Below are 17,359 nucleotides of genomic sequence, written 5' to 3'. Positions count from 1 at the left end.
CCGGTAAGAAAGGGCAGAGACTAGCGAATTTTGTTGCGTACGTAAAAGTGACGTCACGGGTGGGCGTTGCATGCGTTAAATTTTTACGTATTGGGCAGAGACTAGGCCTCCTAGACTTGTTTATGTTTAAACCTGGCTTTATACAAATGTTCCCATATAATAAAAGTCAAGATGCACGGTCGCCACTGGCGACCTAGTTTGAAAATGTGGCGACATAAAAAACGTCCTCAGTTGCCATCCCCCCCCCCCACCCCGTTGTTCCTAAGAAAAAAAATCTTGGAATGAACAGGAATTGTGCACAAACTCAAGAGGGTGGAAGAAAATAAATCACTTTGGAAGCATACGCCTGAGGATAAACACATCAAGAAAGATCGTTTTTTGACCAGAACGGCAATACTTTTTAGTTACGTGTGAAACATAGATGCCATATTTGGTCACTCACAAGATAGAAGTAGGTAAAGTACTGAAGTGGTTAAGTTTGCAAAAACAAAGCAGAATTTGATGTTTATTGAAATGCAAACTAATGAAAATAACACAATATGCTGTAAAGCATTTTATTTATTTTTTATTATTTAAAACAGTTTTCTTGAGAAATGAAAAATTTAGCATTTAAAACTTCTTCTTATCCTTATTGCATTGGACGCTAATGTGCTAAAAGCTATAACAGTTCATTTAAATTGATGTTTAATGAGGATTTTACATTTTATAATTATTTTTATGCAACAAATTCAAAAACCTAAATCTTAATTTTTAGCGCAGTCGCCATATTTGGTCACTTCAAAGATGGAAGTAGACAGGATTCTTTAAGTGCCTAGGTTTCTAAAAATAGAATTTGATGTCTATTGCAATACAATGCACACTGTTGAACATTCTGCAAAATGTGCCGTATCCCCCCCCCCCCAGAGAATAAATTAGTTTCTTGAAAAATACAAAATTTTTTCCTTCAAATTTTATCTTCAGAATATTATTTTATCCGTATTGCATCAGATGCTAATGTGTTAAAAACTGACTCTTTCATCAAAATTGTTTTTTGAGGGTTTTAAATTATTAAAATTACTTTCATGCCTTAAATTTTTCACGTAGTCGCCATGTTTGGTCATTCGCAAGATGGAAGCAGACAAGATTATTTAATTGCATAAGCTTCCAGAAAACAGAATTGGATATTTATCGCAGTGCAAATTACTGAAAATAATATAAAAAGGACCAAAAATTATGTTTTTTTTTTTTTTTAAATAATTTTCTGGAAAAGTGAAATTTTATCAGCAAAATCGTATTTTTTGTAAATTTCATCTAAATGCAGTTTTTTGCCAACTTTTTATTGATTTATTCCTCTATTTTGAAAAAAGAGGCATGTTTATAACTTTTAAAATGTAATTCTGTAAAGTTTTATTTGTTTGTTTTTTCATGAAAGTAGTAAAAACTCCTCTCCCACAGTGGTGGCCACCAAGTTTTTTGTTTTTTACAAATTTTTCGGAATCTTGACCTTTACATAACTTTTTGAAAATGTACATTGTTCATCCTGTGTATAGTTTTTTATTAAATAATTCGTTGACATCAACTTTACAGAAATTTTCTTTTTTTCCCCCTTTGTATTTTTATTGATTAATACGTTATAAAATGCAGTCAATTGAACAAAAAAAAGCTTAAATACCCCAAATGTTTTCCTCCTTAGTACAAACTGTCTGTCCTCCTATGGAATTTAATTCTTTTGTTTTACCTATTATTATAAGTTTTATTTATATATTAATTTATTTTTTAGCTGGACAGTACTGACATTGCCTCTTTTACAGTAACTTTTTCCGACAATACTAGACAACGCTTCAGTGTGCCTTTTGTTACTCATCAGCAAGTTGATCGCCAGGTTAGTTTTTTTTAAATAAATTAATTTTTTGCTTTTCTTTACATGTTCTTTAATTGTAATTTTTATATTTAAATTATAGAAATGGATAAATGCCGTCAAAGAACATGTTGACTTTAGCAGCCATTACTTGAAGCAAGGCTTTTCCGATTCTGATCCTGAAGAAGATGATGTAATTCCTGTCGGGACTATGCAAGACAAGCTTCAGGTATTCATCAACATCAAGTAATTACAACAGAAAGCAAAATATGTTCAATTTTTGATATGATATGCATCGATAACCATTTAGATGTTGAGATTTTTAATGTAAAATTAAAGATATTAGGATCCATGCAGAAAAGCTTCAATCAGCAAAAAACATAATAGTCGGGAGGGGAAAGAAGATATTTACTTGCTAAAAATTAAAAACATGTGTATTGAAGGTAAATCAACAGAAATAATTCTTGTTTTTTTTTCTTTCTTTCTCTCTTTAAGACTGCTCAAGCACATTTACAACTATTTGAGAAACATGTGGAAAATTTACACTCAGCTTTTGCCAAATTAAAAAATAACAATGTGTCTGGTTTGAATGAATTACAGCTGAATGGAATTCCTAATGAAGTGGAACATTTGATTGAATATGCCAAAAAAGTGTCTTCTAGTTTGTCTCATTGCCTTACAGTATTTGCCCAGCAAGAAGAGGTTTGTAAAAATTTAATTGGTTGCTGACATTATTACTATGAAAAATCTCTCCTATTCAGAAATAATAAATTATGTACTTTTTGTTCAAAAAGTACAATATATTTTTTTATGGCTATATTGCCATACTTTTTCACCCATTCACAATTTTGATTTGGTATTATTTTCTTCAAATATTTTGCTAGTTGTTAAATATGAAAAGTGCAATGAAAATTTAATGATTGTAAGGAAATGAATCATAAACAAAATTCAACCCCAACAAGATACCAACCCAAAGTAGAGATGGTTTGAAGTTGAGGTGTGACATCGATTACAAAACATTGGTATTTAAATGATACTATATTCCATCAATTTTAATATTCTCAGTGTAATACTGCATTTTTCGCTTACTGTCCTTTTTAATTATTTTCACTAATTAAAGTTTTTTTTTTAATACATGTAGTACCTGGAAAGCAGATTTCTAATTTTTTTAGTTCTTATTTCTGTGTAGTAATATGAAGCATTGATTGGAATAATTAAAAGCATGTTCTGGAATCAAGTTTATAACAATTAACTGATATGATCAGCTATTAAATCACAAATAATAATAGGTATCTAAACATCTTTATACATAAATGGCTACTTCTGTATGTATGTATGTATTTCCGGGGTAATCTTCAAAACTACTGGACAGATTTTAACCATTTTTTCACCAGAGATAGCTACATTATCAGGGAGCAACATAGGCTATAATTTATTTCTAAAAAACTTAGTTTAAAAACATTATGATGGAAAATAATAAATTTCATGTAAATTCCCCATTAAATGATTACTTATGAAACACATTATTACAAAAATTCATAGCCTAACAATAGCAATATTAAAAGTAATCATAATGAAAATTTTGAATCAAGACCTCTTTGGAGCAAACACGACATTTATTACTTTCTTAGGAATTGTAGCCTCATGTATATACATAAATGGCTATTTATGTATGCATGTATGTCTGGGGTAATCTTCAAAACTACTGGACAGATTTTAACCATTTTTTCACCATGGATAGTTATATTATCAGGGAGCAACATAGGCTATAATTTATTTCTAAAAAAAAAACATTATGATGGAAAACAGTAAATGTCATGTAATTTCCCCATTAAATGATTAAATACAAAACACATTGTTACGAAAATTTGGTGCCTAACAACAGCAATATTAAAAGTAATCATAATAAAAATTTTGAATCAAGGCTTCTCAGGAGCAAACATGAATTTAAAGTCATTTAAATATTCAGAAACTCTACTTTTTGAACACTTAGGGAAACGTAGTAGAAAACTTTTTTCTTCTTTTTGTGTGTGTGTGTACTATTTAATTGAATAAAGCGCACTGTTTTTTTAGTGATCTTTGTTTTTGTTAGTTCATATTTTAGAAATTCTTCAAATTTTTATTTGCTTAAATGAGGTAGTGAGAAGCAAAGGGATGCAAGTGGCAAAATTAAATATTTGGAGATAACCAGTACAAATGGCAGGTGAACCTCTCCTCTGTCTTGGGGCAAGAGATTGTACTAGTAGCCCTGGTAGGTGTTGCTTTACAGCATGATTTAGAAAAAAATTCAATGAATGCCTACCTAGGATTTGATCTTTAAACAGGTTTTACTCGAAACTTAAAGTAGTCCACTTGCATTCCTTTGCTTCTCACTGCCTCAAATGTTGTGCTTTCATTTCTAACTGAATACTATTTTGTTTTGTATAATTATTGCTATTTTACTTTTATGGGCAAGGAAGAAGCTCTATTTTTTTTAATCACGTCAAAGCAGTGTGTTTTGTCTTCTTTCAGTTAACACAGAAAATAAATGAAAGTAGTGATTGTTTCTCACAATTATTACTGACCCAGGCAACGCCAGGTATTTTTGCTAGTTGTTAATATAAAACGTTTGAAGTTAAGGGGAAGTGAAGTTTACGTAAAAAGCATGTTGTTGAAGAAACATAATTTACATACTGTTAATATTTTTTTAAAAAGTAGTCAAGTAGGATGATAATAGCAGTAGCTTTAACTGATTTTGTTGCTATAAATAAACAAGTTTTTCTTTTCTTTCTTTGTTAAATTACATGAAAGCTATCCAGTGCATTGAAACTTTTGGCGTGCCTGGAGGGGTAAGGGTTTCCCATCTTCAAAGTAATTATTCTTGGCAATTGACTATTCAGCAGAAAATTTGAATTAATTTCCCAAGTTTATGTAATATTTACATTGGAAACTAGAGAATTTGAAGGAAATGAAATATAATATTCTGTTTATTAGGCGATTGTGCCCAGTTTGTCATGTGTGTGCAATGTGCATATGAATTCAAAGAAGTTTTAGAAATTGGTAAACATTTGTGGATTTTTCCCTGTGAAATTTTATTACCAACTGTACTAGCTATATTTGTAAATGTTTCTGACTCCTTTTTTGAGCCTCTTCTATCACTATTTTGTAAAAAAAAACAATCTTGAGTTAGGATTGCTGGCGCTTTACTAAATATTTTCTGTATATTATTTTTCGACTCAGGAACTTCTTCCTTTTTCTTCATTTTTATTGGATTTTCAAGAAATATATTTTATTAATAATGGGTGAGAGTATCAATTGCCATTCTAGATTGTTGTAAATTAAATAATAAATAATTGACTTATAAATTAAGAGTGATTTCTGAGCAAGCTATTTTTTGGAAAATCTTGCATCTTATTCAAGGGTGATGAACTGAATCTGTTGAGCCTTTATCCCAACAATGTACAAAAAATGTATCTAAACAAGGCAATTTTATTTTAAACTAGCAGTACCCTCACAGTGATGTCCGTGCTAAAAATTTAATGGAAGTCCGTTGAATTAAAAAAATTGACGCCCCTCCCCCTCTGATGTGAATTGATCTTTTTTCTTTGTATAAAAGGTGTACACACCCATTCAAAAAAAAAATAAATAAATAAATAAATAAATAAAATAAAATAAAAATAAAGTTTCTTTAGAATTTAAAGCTTGTCGTGAAATCATTAAATTAGATTTACAGTTGCTTTAATACTCTATTTAGCGAGTGAAGCAGTTTTTACTGCAATTTAAAATATTTCGCCAAATAAAAAAAAAAGACATCAAATAATATCTTTCAAATGTAAAAATAGTTCCGCAACTCTATTGTTTATCGCCAAACTCGCCCAGCAACCACGCCAGCATAATCCATCCAACAAAAAGAAAAAATCCAGTGGAACATTCAAAAATCATCGTCAGAAAAAAAGAAGAAAATGTCGTACATTTGACTCGGATAAAAACAAATCAAGTTTCTTTTCTTTCAGAACAAATCGCCAAAACAATAAATTACATTTACGGTTGCTTTAAAACAATAATCCTAGACTGAACTGCTCAGCGCCTAATGCGCCAAGTGACAACGCTACGGGAACCCAGCCCTTTTGCGAGTGACGCGGATGTTTTTTCTTTGGCAATAATAAATGTTTCCCCAAGCAAACAAAAAAGTGTAAAATCACATTAACAGTAACTTTCAAATCTTTATATATTAAGAGCTGCATTGCCCGGCTTTGCTCAGTCTACCTTGAGAATAAAAGTTGTGTCAAATGACATGTATTCAACAATCGGGTTTAAATAAAAGAAAAAAAACACCATGCAAAATAACCTTTCTATACAATGACGACAGGTACTAAAATACTTTTAAGAAATGGATTTTAAAAGTGTAATTATGGAAGCACGAAATAAAATAAGTTTAAGAAATTAAATGCAAAATAAGGAAAGAAACGATGGATTCAAAAAGCATAACCGTGGAAACGAGAAAATAAAATGGTTGACAATCTGAATCAAAATGACATTTTTCGAATTTGATTTAAAAACGCTTGTACCTTTTTTTTCTTTTGAAGATAGAAGCTAAGTTTTTCAACCGTACATCGACAGAGATCTGGAGTAAAAACTGTCGCTTTTTCCAATGATGTCAAAAAGAAAACTGTGGGACAATTCCTTCATTTTTTATTGATAGATTTAATGAAGAAAGTAGTGCCTAAATTTCAGCTAAGCCCAAAAAAGTTTGAGCTAAAAACGCAAATTACTCCCGCCGTAATTAAGTTAGAGCATTGGAACAAATTGTTTAGAACGCGGAAAATTCTTCCCTTTTCAATGATACATAATATTAATATGTGCAAGTAATTTTTCACCCCTTTAATAGCCAATAATAGGCAATTTATGTGAAATTTAGGCCTAAATTGGAATAAAAAAAGAACTATTTATCGGATTTTTTTTTTTTGAATTATAGCCTATGTTACTCAGTAAGAAAGCACCTTTCATATAGTGAAGGAATTTTTCAAATAGGTGCAGTGGTTTGAGAGGTTATCTCAAACATATAAACGCACAAAAATCCACCCTCTCTCTTTATAATATTAGTATAGATTTATATTGTCTTATGCTTAAAAATTTATGACTGAAGTACTTTTTGATTCTCACTATAAAAAGAATGTAACATGTTGTTTTACAAAAAATTATATGCTTTTTTCTTCTCTTTGCATTCAGGTACGTTTGCTGCAAGTAAAGCAACAGCAGGAAAGATGTCGTGTTTTGCAAGATGCATTGCATGCTTTGGCTCAGGAGCATCATGAGTTAGAAAAATCTTTCGTTAGTCCTTTTCATTCCCCGCCTAATTCACCACATTATCAAGATACCGATTGTGATGAATTTTTTGATGCAGATGAAGGAGGTACGTTTTATTTATTTTTTTTTTTTTGGTAGTAGAATATTCTTTAAGAATCCTCTATATTCTCTAACAAATAATCCTAGTATTCTGTAAGAATTTGATCCAATTATTATCTGGGCGGGGAGAAATGAAACATTTTATTTCATTGGTTAATAAATTATTTTTAATCTGTGAGCAAAATAAGTTCCTTATGAATGCTAAGTGTAGTTTAAGTATATTTTAATAATATTTAAGATAAAAGTGAATAAATGTTTCGTCACTCTTTGCTCTTAAAAAAAAAAAAAAAATTCCATGAGAAAAAAGTTAAGGGCTTGTCATGAATTTATATTTATTAAAATTACTTTACAATTTAGAACAGTTTGTAAGCTGGCAAAGACAACAAACAGAATTTTAGCTCTGGAGTTCTATTATTAAAAAAAAAAAAAAACGCATAGGCGTACATACTTACACATGAATGTCCCACATGAATGTCTGGCAAAAATGGCATTGTGAATTGATTTTGCTGAGGGACACAGAAAATGCTGATACTGCTTTAGCTATTGAAGCTGAGAGAAATAAAATATTGTGATGGGAAACAGCTAATAACATTCATGAAAGTTTATTTCATATTCAAACTCTTGATGACTGAGACTATTTCTAGGTCAAATGTGTATTCAAAAGACCTAAACAGGGTGCCAATGCTCCTTAAAAAGTCCTTAACTTTAATTTTCCTTTTTAAAGGGCCCTTAAAACTCATTAGTTTTAGTTTCAGACTCCTTAATTTTGGTTTTTGGAATTCTTCACTTTTGGACTTAATTCTTTATTTAAAACTTTATGCATATTTTAACTAAAATCTATTTTTTCTCTTCAGTGCGGGGGGGGGGGGAGGGAGAATGAAATACTGGATAAAAGGCTGGAAGTTTAGGTAAAATTATTTGTGCATTTTTATTAACGAAAAAAGCAATTGTTTTTATGAGGCTTCAATTTTTGCGATTTTAGTGAACTCATCATAATTGCAAAAATTTAAGTCTTGCAAAGTATTCTTAGTGGCAAATTTTTCATATTTTGGTTCTGTTCGTATAACTTTCGTGAAATTTTCAGCTTGTGAAACCACCAATAACTTTATTTTCACGAAAAGTATAGCTCGCAAAAATAAGTGATTTTACAGTAATTAAGTTGTAATAACAGTTCAGAATATGTGTATTCATACTACTCAGATAAAATTTGAATTTTAGATTAACTTATTTGTGCTTTTTCAAATCATCTCTCGGACAGTCTCCAACTCCAATTTTACATTCCTGTGTCTACTTGTGAAAAATATTTTAGTGACAAATTTTTCTTAGAATGGCTATAAGTATAAACAGTTGAAAAGGAGCAAATGCTGGCAAAAACTAAATCAAAGAACTGCATTGTGTCACATTAAATTGCAAAATGTATAGTAAACAAGTTTCAAAATTATTAAAAACCCCCTTTTTAATGCAAAATGTTTTTGGACTTTACTGTAACTGTTGCATGTATCCCTAATCCTGATTTTTTTTTTTTAAATTCTTTTTTTACATTGTAAAATGAGTTTTTCAAAACTGTATTCTACAAATTTTTCTAATTTGTTGTGCATCACAACTGCAGTGTCTCACATTTAAGTTTTAACGGATTATTTCAGAGCAAATATGAAAACATAAAGGTTGTTTGACACTCTTTGGCTAGATAGTCCCAGATATTGTTTAACAAGCAAGATGTCTGTTAATGGACAGTAACATAATTCGTAAAAGTCTAATTTATGTTATGGCATGCTTTCATGTAAATTCTATCTTCAAATGCTGTTTTTTTTTTTAAAGATTGAAGCATGACCTTTATGATTTCTTCCCTTCATTTATAGATACTTTTAGTGGTAGAACATTATAATAGACTATCTACGTTGGCTTTATGATTTCAAAACTTATGAATTTTCAACTGATGACTCTTACAACTGAAGAAATGTTTTTAGAAGGTAGATTTATTATTTATCTTGCATCTTGTGATTGCTTGTCACATCTTTTGTGCACGCTTCGCACTTTTTTCCCCATATAAGCTAATCATAAGCTTATATTTTCCTTTAAAAAAAAAAAAATATTAATTGGCTGCATGATTTTCATTTTTAAAATTTATTTTTTTTCAAATAAAGATTTTTCAAATTTTCTATGGTTGTTAAAAATGGAACAGTTGATAACGTCACTAAAGGATGAAGGATGTCTTCGCTGTAGTTTGCACCCAGTAATACTGTTTTGGGTGGTGAAATGGATGACTCCCCTGGATAAAAGATGAAATTCTCTAAAAGAGTAGCAAAAAGTACTAGAAGATTGACTGGATGTCGACTTATAAAAGGATTTCTGAATTGGGCCAACCATAACAAAAATAAGTGTCGAGTTTACCAAAGTCTCACTGTAATCTTAAATGCTAGGTGGTTCTGGATTTCATAACAGCTTATTGAGAGATTCCAGTTACCACAACACTTAGCTGTTTAGACAGGTTTAAATTTTTCTTTTCAGGCAAAATATTTTTAATAAAATAATGAAAACACCTGGTACTGTTTGTTTATTTTAAGAATTAATGACAGGGGATAAGATGCTTCTGTTTATAAGTCCATACGTCCTCCACAAGAACTAGCAACTGAGCATGTACATAAGCTTTGATAATGACAGACATAGCCTTTGGCATGAGGGACAATAGAAAATAATGCAAAACGCGATTGTAGTTTATTTCAACTTTAAATAAGCACCAGAAAGGATTAAAAGTTTCTTAGTTATGCTTGCTAAATTAAACCTCAAAAATGACCTCCCCCCCCCCCCCTCAAAAAAAAAAGAAAAACAGAAACAAAGACAAAAAAGAGTAAACTATATAGTTTTTAAGAATAGCAGAAGAAAAATTAGGGGACTATAGCTACTCAGCTGCAGTTGAATAGCAAGCTTCTGACATGAGTGAAAAAGATAATGTTAAAATCCTTAGACTGACAAATAACATGGAGCCTAAAAGTACAGCAAAGAATCAAAAAGCCTTCTTTAAGTTCTAGGCATTAAACAGATTTGAAGCTGTAATTATTATAGCAAGGGGAATCCGAGCATACTTATGGTTTTACGTTACTTCGGTAGTTCATTGCAGCTCTTTTGTTTGGTACTTTTTAACTTCAGTTTAAGAATTGTCAACAAATACCGGAATTGAAAAAGTGAATAAAATTTTGTATTCGTTTTTTAGTTAAATTGCTTGTGAAATAATGACATTGATGAGGGAATTGATTTACCTAATAATATGGATTTTGGATTGGATCTGCTGAAGAAAAATTAATTGCATTTTTAAAATCAATACTAAAATATGTGTGTATCGTTAAAAAACAATTGTTTTAAATGTATTATACATTTTAATTAATCATATATAATGATTTTATTAATTCAAATTCAGTTTACGTTGGATTTTTGCCAAATACGGCCTTTGATGTAAAAATAATTGCCTTTGATGCTCAACAATTCACATTGGGCAGTTTTCATTCGCAATTAGAATCCCCCTCCCACCAAGGCCCAAGCCAGGATATTTTTTCGGGGAGGGACATGGTCGAGGCAAAGGTGGTTCCAGGACATGTAATCAAGTGGGAAAATAGCATTTAAAAATTATGTTTATTATGTTGTTTACAAAAATTAATCAACAATGTATTTAAAAAATTCGTATCAAATAATTATTTTAATTAATTACTTCATTACTATTTGATAACTAATTTATATTCCATCGGAATTATTTATTAGGGAGTTCAAAAAATAACAGGACTGCGTACGCTTTTACAGTCTATAACACTTGATACAGTGTTTATTACATGTTTGCAATTACAAATGCATGCGTTGGGGGCTTTTAGAATAACTTACACGCAAATAAGTGAAAATAGTCACAGTTAAAAAGTAATCTACACTCACCACCTCAAAAAAAAATTAATATTCTTAAAGACTCTCTTCATTAAAATCTACAAAATTAAGCATGTAATCAAAAATATGATAGGATTTAAAATGATAGTTTTGATCATGTAAATCTGTTATGTCTCTTGTTGAAGTGTATATTCAAGAATGTTTTTAAAATGTTATCCGTAACAAGAGTCATTAGCAATAAGTAATGAGCCAAGGTGTGAAAAAATGAGGACTTTTTGAAATTTTTAAAAAAAAAATGGCGTGGTGGTGTGGAGGGAGGGGTAAAAAGAAGAGGTCTGAATGAAAGAAGATTTATATAGCAAGACCAAGTGATAGTAAAGGAGGAATCGAAGGAAGAGTTTTGATTAGATTATCTTCGTTTCTTTATTTTTTGGAGAAAATTGTAAATTTCGGGGGAGAATTCGTCCCGACGGTCCCTGCCCTGTCTACGGCCCTGCCTCCCACCGGGGGTTTCCTTTTACGAATCTACAGTTTTCATCGGATCTTTGCCAAATTTGGCACAGCAGTTTTTTGATGCTTAGGAGTTTTCATAAAGAGTTTTTCGCCTATCTATGAGGGAGGGGGTGGGGTGCGAAAACACCCCACGGAGGTTTTCCTTATGCAAATTCAGTTTATGTTGGATTTTTGCAAAATTTTGCATAGGGGTCTCTTGATACTCAAGAATTCGCATACAGGGCGGTTCTTGTTCGCAATTGTATCACCCTCCCTCTCACCGGGGGTTTTCTTTTACGAATCCAGTTTTTGTCGGATCTTTCTCAAATTTGGATTAGCGATTCTTTGATGAGTAGGAATTTTCATGGAGAGTTTTTCGCCTATCTGTGGGGTGGGGGGGGGGGAGGTTTTGCTTATGCAATTCCAGATTTCCTCGGATTTTTTTCCAAACATGGAGCAGCGATTCTTTGATGCTCACTAATTCACATACGTTTTTTTTCATCAAAATGGGGTGTATGGGGACCCCCTTAGGGGGGTTTGCCGGAAAATCCAGAGTGATTACGAAAAAATCCAATGATGTCCAAATTTAAATTTTGAGTCATAAAATTGTGCTTTCTACACTGACGGGAAATGTTTGCGATTTTTTTCCTTTTTTTTTTAACCTGATTGTTAAACATGTGTCACGAGATGAAACTTTTTATTTTCAAGGTAGACCGTGCAACATCGGGTAATGCAGCTAGTGACATATACAGTCAAACCTCCCAATAGCCGACACGGTCAAAACCAAAGTTTTTGTGCATTAACAGGGAGTGTCCGCTATTGGGGATTCTGAATTTACGATGCCATTTTAATTTTGTATTTTAAACCTACACATACAGTGTATAGTTCTAAATTAAATTAATGAGTATTGCTTATATAAGTCAACCTAACTAATAAGCAAATATAAAAAAAACCGCTGAATATTTCGGGAAAATAAAATAGGAAGGCATTTGTGTAAATTGTTTCCTCTAGCTGAACAAAACCAGTCAAGCACAATGGAATCAATGTCGTTGATTTTCAGCACCTTTTTTGTTTTAAATTGTATTAAAATGTAGCCCAATCGGCTACTTTTCACTTAATCTGGCAATACGGTGCCGATTCCTCATCAGCGTCTGGTGGGAAAGGATGTGGAGTTGACGCTCGTCTCCCAAAATGTAGTAGGAAGGGGGGTGGGGATGCCGTTAAGTTGCACGAGAGTATTTTTTCTCTCCCATGCAAACTGATAAAGCAAGGTTCTGTGTAAAAGGAGAAAGATTTTTTTTCTTTTGCTTTTTGCTGTAATTTCGTGCGTGAAATAAAAACAAAGCTTTCATGAGCTTCGACTAAAAAATTCGACTTGAACGGCTCCTGTTTTCGGAGAAAAAGGTTTGTTAACCCTTTTATTGGTACTGGTTAGCCCCAGAACATCGTGAAGGAGTTTTAAAAAATGCTTGCCACAAAAGCAGTGCTGAGCAAAAGCTTACCAGACACAGAAAAATAGAACGAAACTCGGCCGATTTACTGTCCGCTAACGAGGAGTGAAATACATTATCCGCCCATCTCGAGGGTCTGGGTATTCGGAAACTGTCTGCTAACGGGGAGTGTCCATTAAGGGAGGGTTGACTGTAAATTAAAGGTATATTTCATAGTTCTGTGTGCTTAATGGGTGTATGGTGTGATAGTTTCCAAAATTTATACCTGCATTCTTTAAAGATTTATTATCAGTATTTTATTTAATGTTACTCAACTAAGAAGTAAAAAGTCTTAAAGCAAGAGCTATTAAACGAGTAAAAATGAACTACTTAAGACGTCAATTCGAAATATAGTTCAAAGTACATTCAAATTGTTGAGTCTGCTCAAATTGAAAGATTTAAACAAAATATTGAATTGAATATTTAAAACTTTTTCGTTGTAAAGCACTTTTGTCATGCTTTGAGCTATACCATTTGCACACCCTCCCCCCTCCCCCCTCCAAGAAAGTTTTGAATTAGAGAAATAATTGTATTTATTATATTTGGAAATGTTTTTTTTTGTTTTATCGATATAATATGCTCTGAACTATAACCTTTGCACCCCCTCCCCCAAAGAATATATCGATACATCGAAAATATCTATATTTGGAGAGCAATAAATCAAGATATTAAAATTCTGATATCTCCCAGTCCTAGTGTTAATATAGTAAGAACCTTTTCATTTTGTAATAACAAACATTATTTTTGATATACCAAAATGTGTTGCAATATGACACATGGCTGTATTTAAGTGGTGAGTTTTTAGAGTTTAAACCCTTAAGAAATTTTTCAAAACTATTCCAAAATATGTCTTTTGCTGTACCACTTTGCTGAAAAACTTTTTACTGTTTTATTTTTTACTTTTTGTCATTTTTTTTTCAATTTCATCTAAAATATGAACTTATTATAATTGACGAATTGTACAAACTCCATGCTTAATCTGCAATGTTTATTTTTTAACCATTGAAAAACAGAGGAGGTTCTCAAGTCGTAGTCGACCTGCATATATTTTTTTTTATGTATGACCACGCATAACATTTTACAGAATTAGAATAGTGCGATTTAGATAATTCTTTTTTTTTATTTGAAAGAGAATACCTTGAAGTAGGTCCCATATAAATTTGGAATAAAAGTTCCTACCCCAAAGGGGGTAAAATAGGGTTGATTTATTGTTCACTCACTTTTTTTTTGTGTAGGACAACGCATAACTTTTTACAGAATAGACTGATTTTGATAATTCTTTTTTTATTGGAAAGGGAATACCTCGTAGCTGATCCCATATAAATTTGGAAAACAAGCCAACCCCAAATGTGAGAAAACAGGGGTGATTTATTGGTCACTCACATTTCTTTTTATGTATGACCACGCATACCTTTTTACGGAATTGCCTGATTTTGTAAATTCTTTTTTTTATTGGAAAGGGTATCTCCCAAAGTTGGTGCCATATAAATTTGAAAAATAAATTCTTACCCTAAGGGTGGGAAAATGCGGTAATTTCATGTTCACTCACAGATTTTTTAATGCTGAGTTGGGTATTAAAAAAAAAAAAACCTCACGATGAACATATTTAGATCTATCTGTCTCTCTCATGTAGACCTCTCAGTCTCTGGTATTTGTGATTTGGAACTGTTTTTAGTGACAGTCGTTTAAAATTTTCTATCTTCAGCATTTGTATGAAAAATAGGGTAAAGTTTCGTGATTGTGACATACTATTTTTTTTTTTTGAAATACATTTATACTCAAAAGAATGAAATAAAATTTTTTAAATAAAAAAATTAGACCAACTTTAAAACTGCAGCTGGAAATTTCTCTAAAAAATAACACAAATGATTTCATTCTTTGAACAGCATCTATACTACTTTTAAACATAATTTTTGAAGTCAGAGCAGAAACAGAAGATACAAGCATACTTAACCACTAATTTTCTATCTTTCGAAACAAGCAATTCTTGTCGGGAGATATCTATCTTAATATATAAAAATCTTCTGTATGGACATTTGTCACCATATGGCTTTTGAACAGCTGGACAGATTTTGATCAAATTTTTTGTGTGTAATTAAGTTGTGACGAGCATGGTTTCAAAGCGAGATGGATCGAATTGGAAAAGTTTTTGTGAATTAATTAATTTAAACATTGGATGGTTATATCTCCCAAATGATTCATATTTATTTAACCTATTGTTGAGAGAGAACTGAAATAAGTATTTAACCCTTTGCCAAAGGACAATAAGAAAGCCAGATCTACTTTTTGTAATGAAATTTCCTACTGTGATATGTCAATTGAGAATAGATAAAACGTAGTGAGAGAAAGAGTGAAGCCTTCATTTCTCTTGAGAGCAACGATTTTAGGGCCCAAAATATATTTCAAAGTAAAGTACTGGAAGGTTCACACAAAACGTGTGTACTGTCCTCATAGTTGAACCATGTGACTGGATCGGTGCTTTAGGTTTTCCTAACCAAATGATAAGAAAGTACTGTACCTAGAAACATTTGTTTCTCGGCTGAAATCCATCTGAGTTTTGGCAAAAATGTCAAGAATACTTTAAGGATTATCTAACTAATCAGTACATTATTAAAGGAAAAGATGATGGAATTTAAAGATGAAACAAATTTTATTTTCGTTCAGATAAATTACAACAGGGTAGTTCTGTCGAGACCCATGTGATAACAGGCCAGACAACTCCCCCCCCCCCCCCCGCTTCGTTACGCCACCAGTAGTCGATCTTTGAACTTGGCGCGAAACTTTGAAAGCAGTGCAGTCTACCAGTTAAACAATAGTGCTTCTTGGTCTGGTTGAAATAGATGAAATAGGAAATATTAACTTCGGCTGCACATTTTTGAATACAATACTGTTGGATTTATCTCATCCTTTCCACGTACCGGAATGTAGAGGCAATTAAAAAATATATATATAATATAAGTGTCTGCTGAGTGAATTTGAGTCAGCGATTTCCGCTTCCGAACAACCTGCATGTGAAGAAAAAAGCTGTGCGTCTCATGGAAAAAATTTTAAAGTTCGGAGGTAAGTACTTTTTTCAGATAAACAAATTTACATTTTATGCAGTTAAGATTACTTAAGTTTTCCTCCATTACACGAACAATTGTCAGTTTCCTTTCTGATATCTTTGTCTGTAATTTGTAATTTTAGTATACTGCTTTAATGTTTGAAACGGTTAACTTGCAACTTTTTATTTCTTTATTTTTTCAACTTTGTACACGCATTTATTCGAAATGGATTTTCCAAGCTGACAATATACATATGTCAAAATTTTCTGCAAATATACTTGTTGCTATCAGAAGCAACGTAACTTGGTGTTGATATTCAGTTAATATGTAAACAAGTTTATTGAAACAGGCTTTTAACTGAACTAATCTTATATTTTCCGTTTCGATTAAATTGTTTCATACGCTAGCATGTGTTATTTTGATCAAAAAACATTCTTTGATGGGTTTCCGTAGTTCTGAGATAGAAGATTAGATTTGAACGCCGGAGGTCGTGGGTCCGATACTCAAACATTTCCCCCCAACTACGCCCCTGCAATGTTATTCAAACAAGCTGGTTCTGTGCGTAAATTAAAAAAATATAGACGGTTTTTTTTCACTGTTGTCTTTAAGTTTTATGATATTTATGCACACATTGTGGTTAAGTTAACGGTATTCATAATTTCTGGGCTTGCGAAAGATTAGTTTTGAGCAGTGGATACACAACGTGTTTTTGCCAAATGCTCTGTGCTTGCTTGTTTATGCTTAAAAAGGGCAAAATATCTTGAACTACATATTTTTTGAACTCCTTGGGTTTTCTGTTAATAAGCTTTCAGGAACTCTGAAACTGTAACATAAATTGAATTAAGGGGCTGTCTATAAAGTATTATGCAAACTTTTGAACAAATCCCCCCCCTCCTCCTTGTTACATGTAACGCTGTTCAACATGAGCATATTGTTATAAACAACGCGTGATGTCACACTTCTTGTTATCCCCCCCTTCCCCCTGTCACAAAACTGTCACATTGATTTCCTAAAAGAGCATACTCAGCAAAATGTTGATCTAAATTTAACATATATGAGGTTTTAAGTATTAAAGAAAGTTGCTAAAATGGTCATTCTATGAGAAGTTTTTTGAAAAAGGTTACTTTGTCATCAATTAATGCTTTTTAAAATAATTTTTCAAAAGCCTAAAATGATGAACTATTAAAGCCCCCCACCCCCCCACACACAAAAATCATTAGCAGCAGAAAAAGCTGAAAATGGAA

General features: G+C 31.8%; 1 protein-coding gene across 2 annotated transcripts in view; it reads left to right on the top strand.

Moving 5' to 3' along the window:
- LOC129232658 (oxysterol-binding protein-related protein 2-like) overlaps nucleotides 1-17,359 on the top strand; it is a 141,793-nt gene that overhangs the window by 47,588 nt on the left and 76,846 nt on the right. For both annotated transcript variants that reach the window (XM_054866793.1, XM_054866801.1), the window contains exons 7-10: nucleotides 1,760-1,861; nucleotides 1,941-2,066; nucleotides 2,333-2,539; nucleotides 7,046-7,229. In XM_054866793.1, coding sequence (XP_054722768.1) covers nucleotides 1,760-1,861; nucleotides 1,941-2,066; nucleotides 2,333-2,539; nucleotides 7,046-7,229 — 619 coding nt within the window. The remainder of the gene's footprint in view (nucleotides 1-1,759; nucleotides 1,862-1,940; nucleotides 2,067-2,332; nucleotides 2,540-7,045; nucleotides 7,230-17,359) is intronic.

Source organism: Uloborus diversus, chromosome 1 (genome assembly GCF_026930045.1).
Source record: "Uloborus diversus isolate 005 chromosome 1, Udiv.v.3.1, whole genome shotgun sequence".
In the NCBI taxonomy this organism is placed as follows: Eukaryota; Metazoa; Arthropoda; class Arachnida; order Araneae; family Uloboridae; genus Uloborus; species Uloborus diversus.
This window is presented reverse-complemented; position numbering and strand designations above follow the sequence as displayed.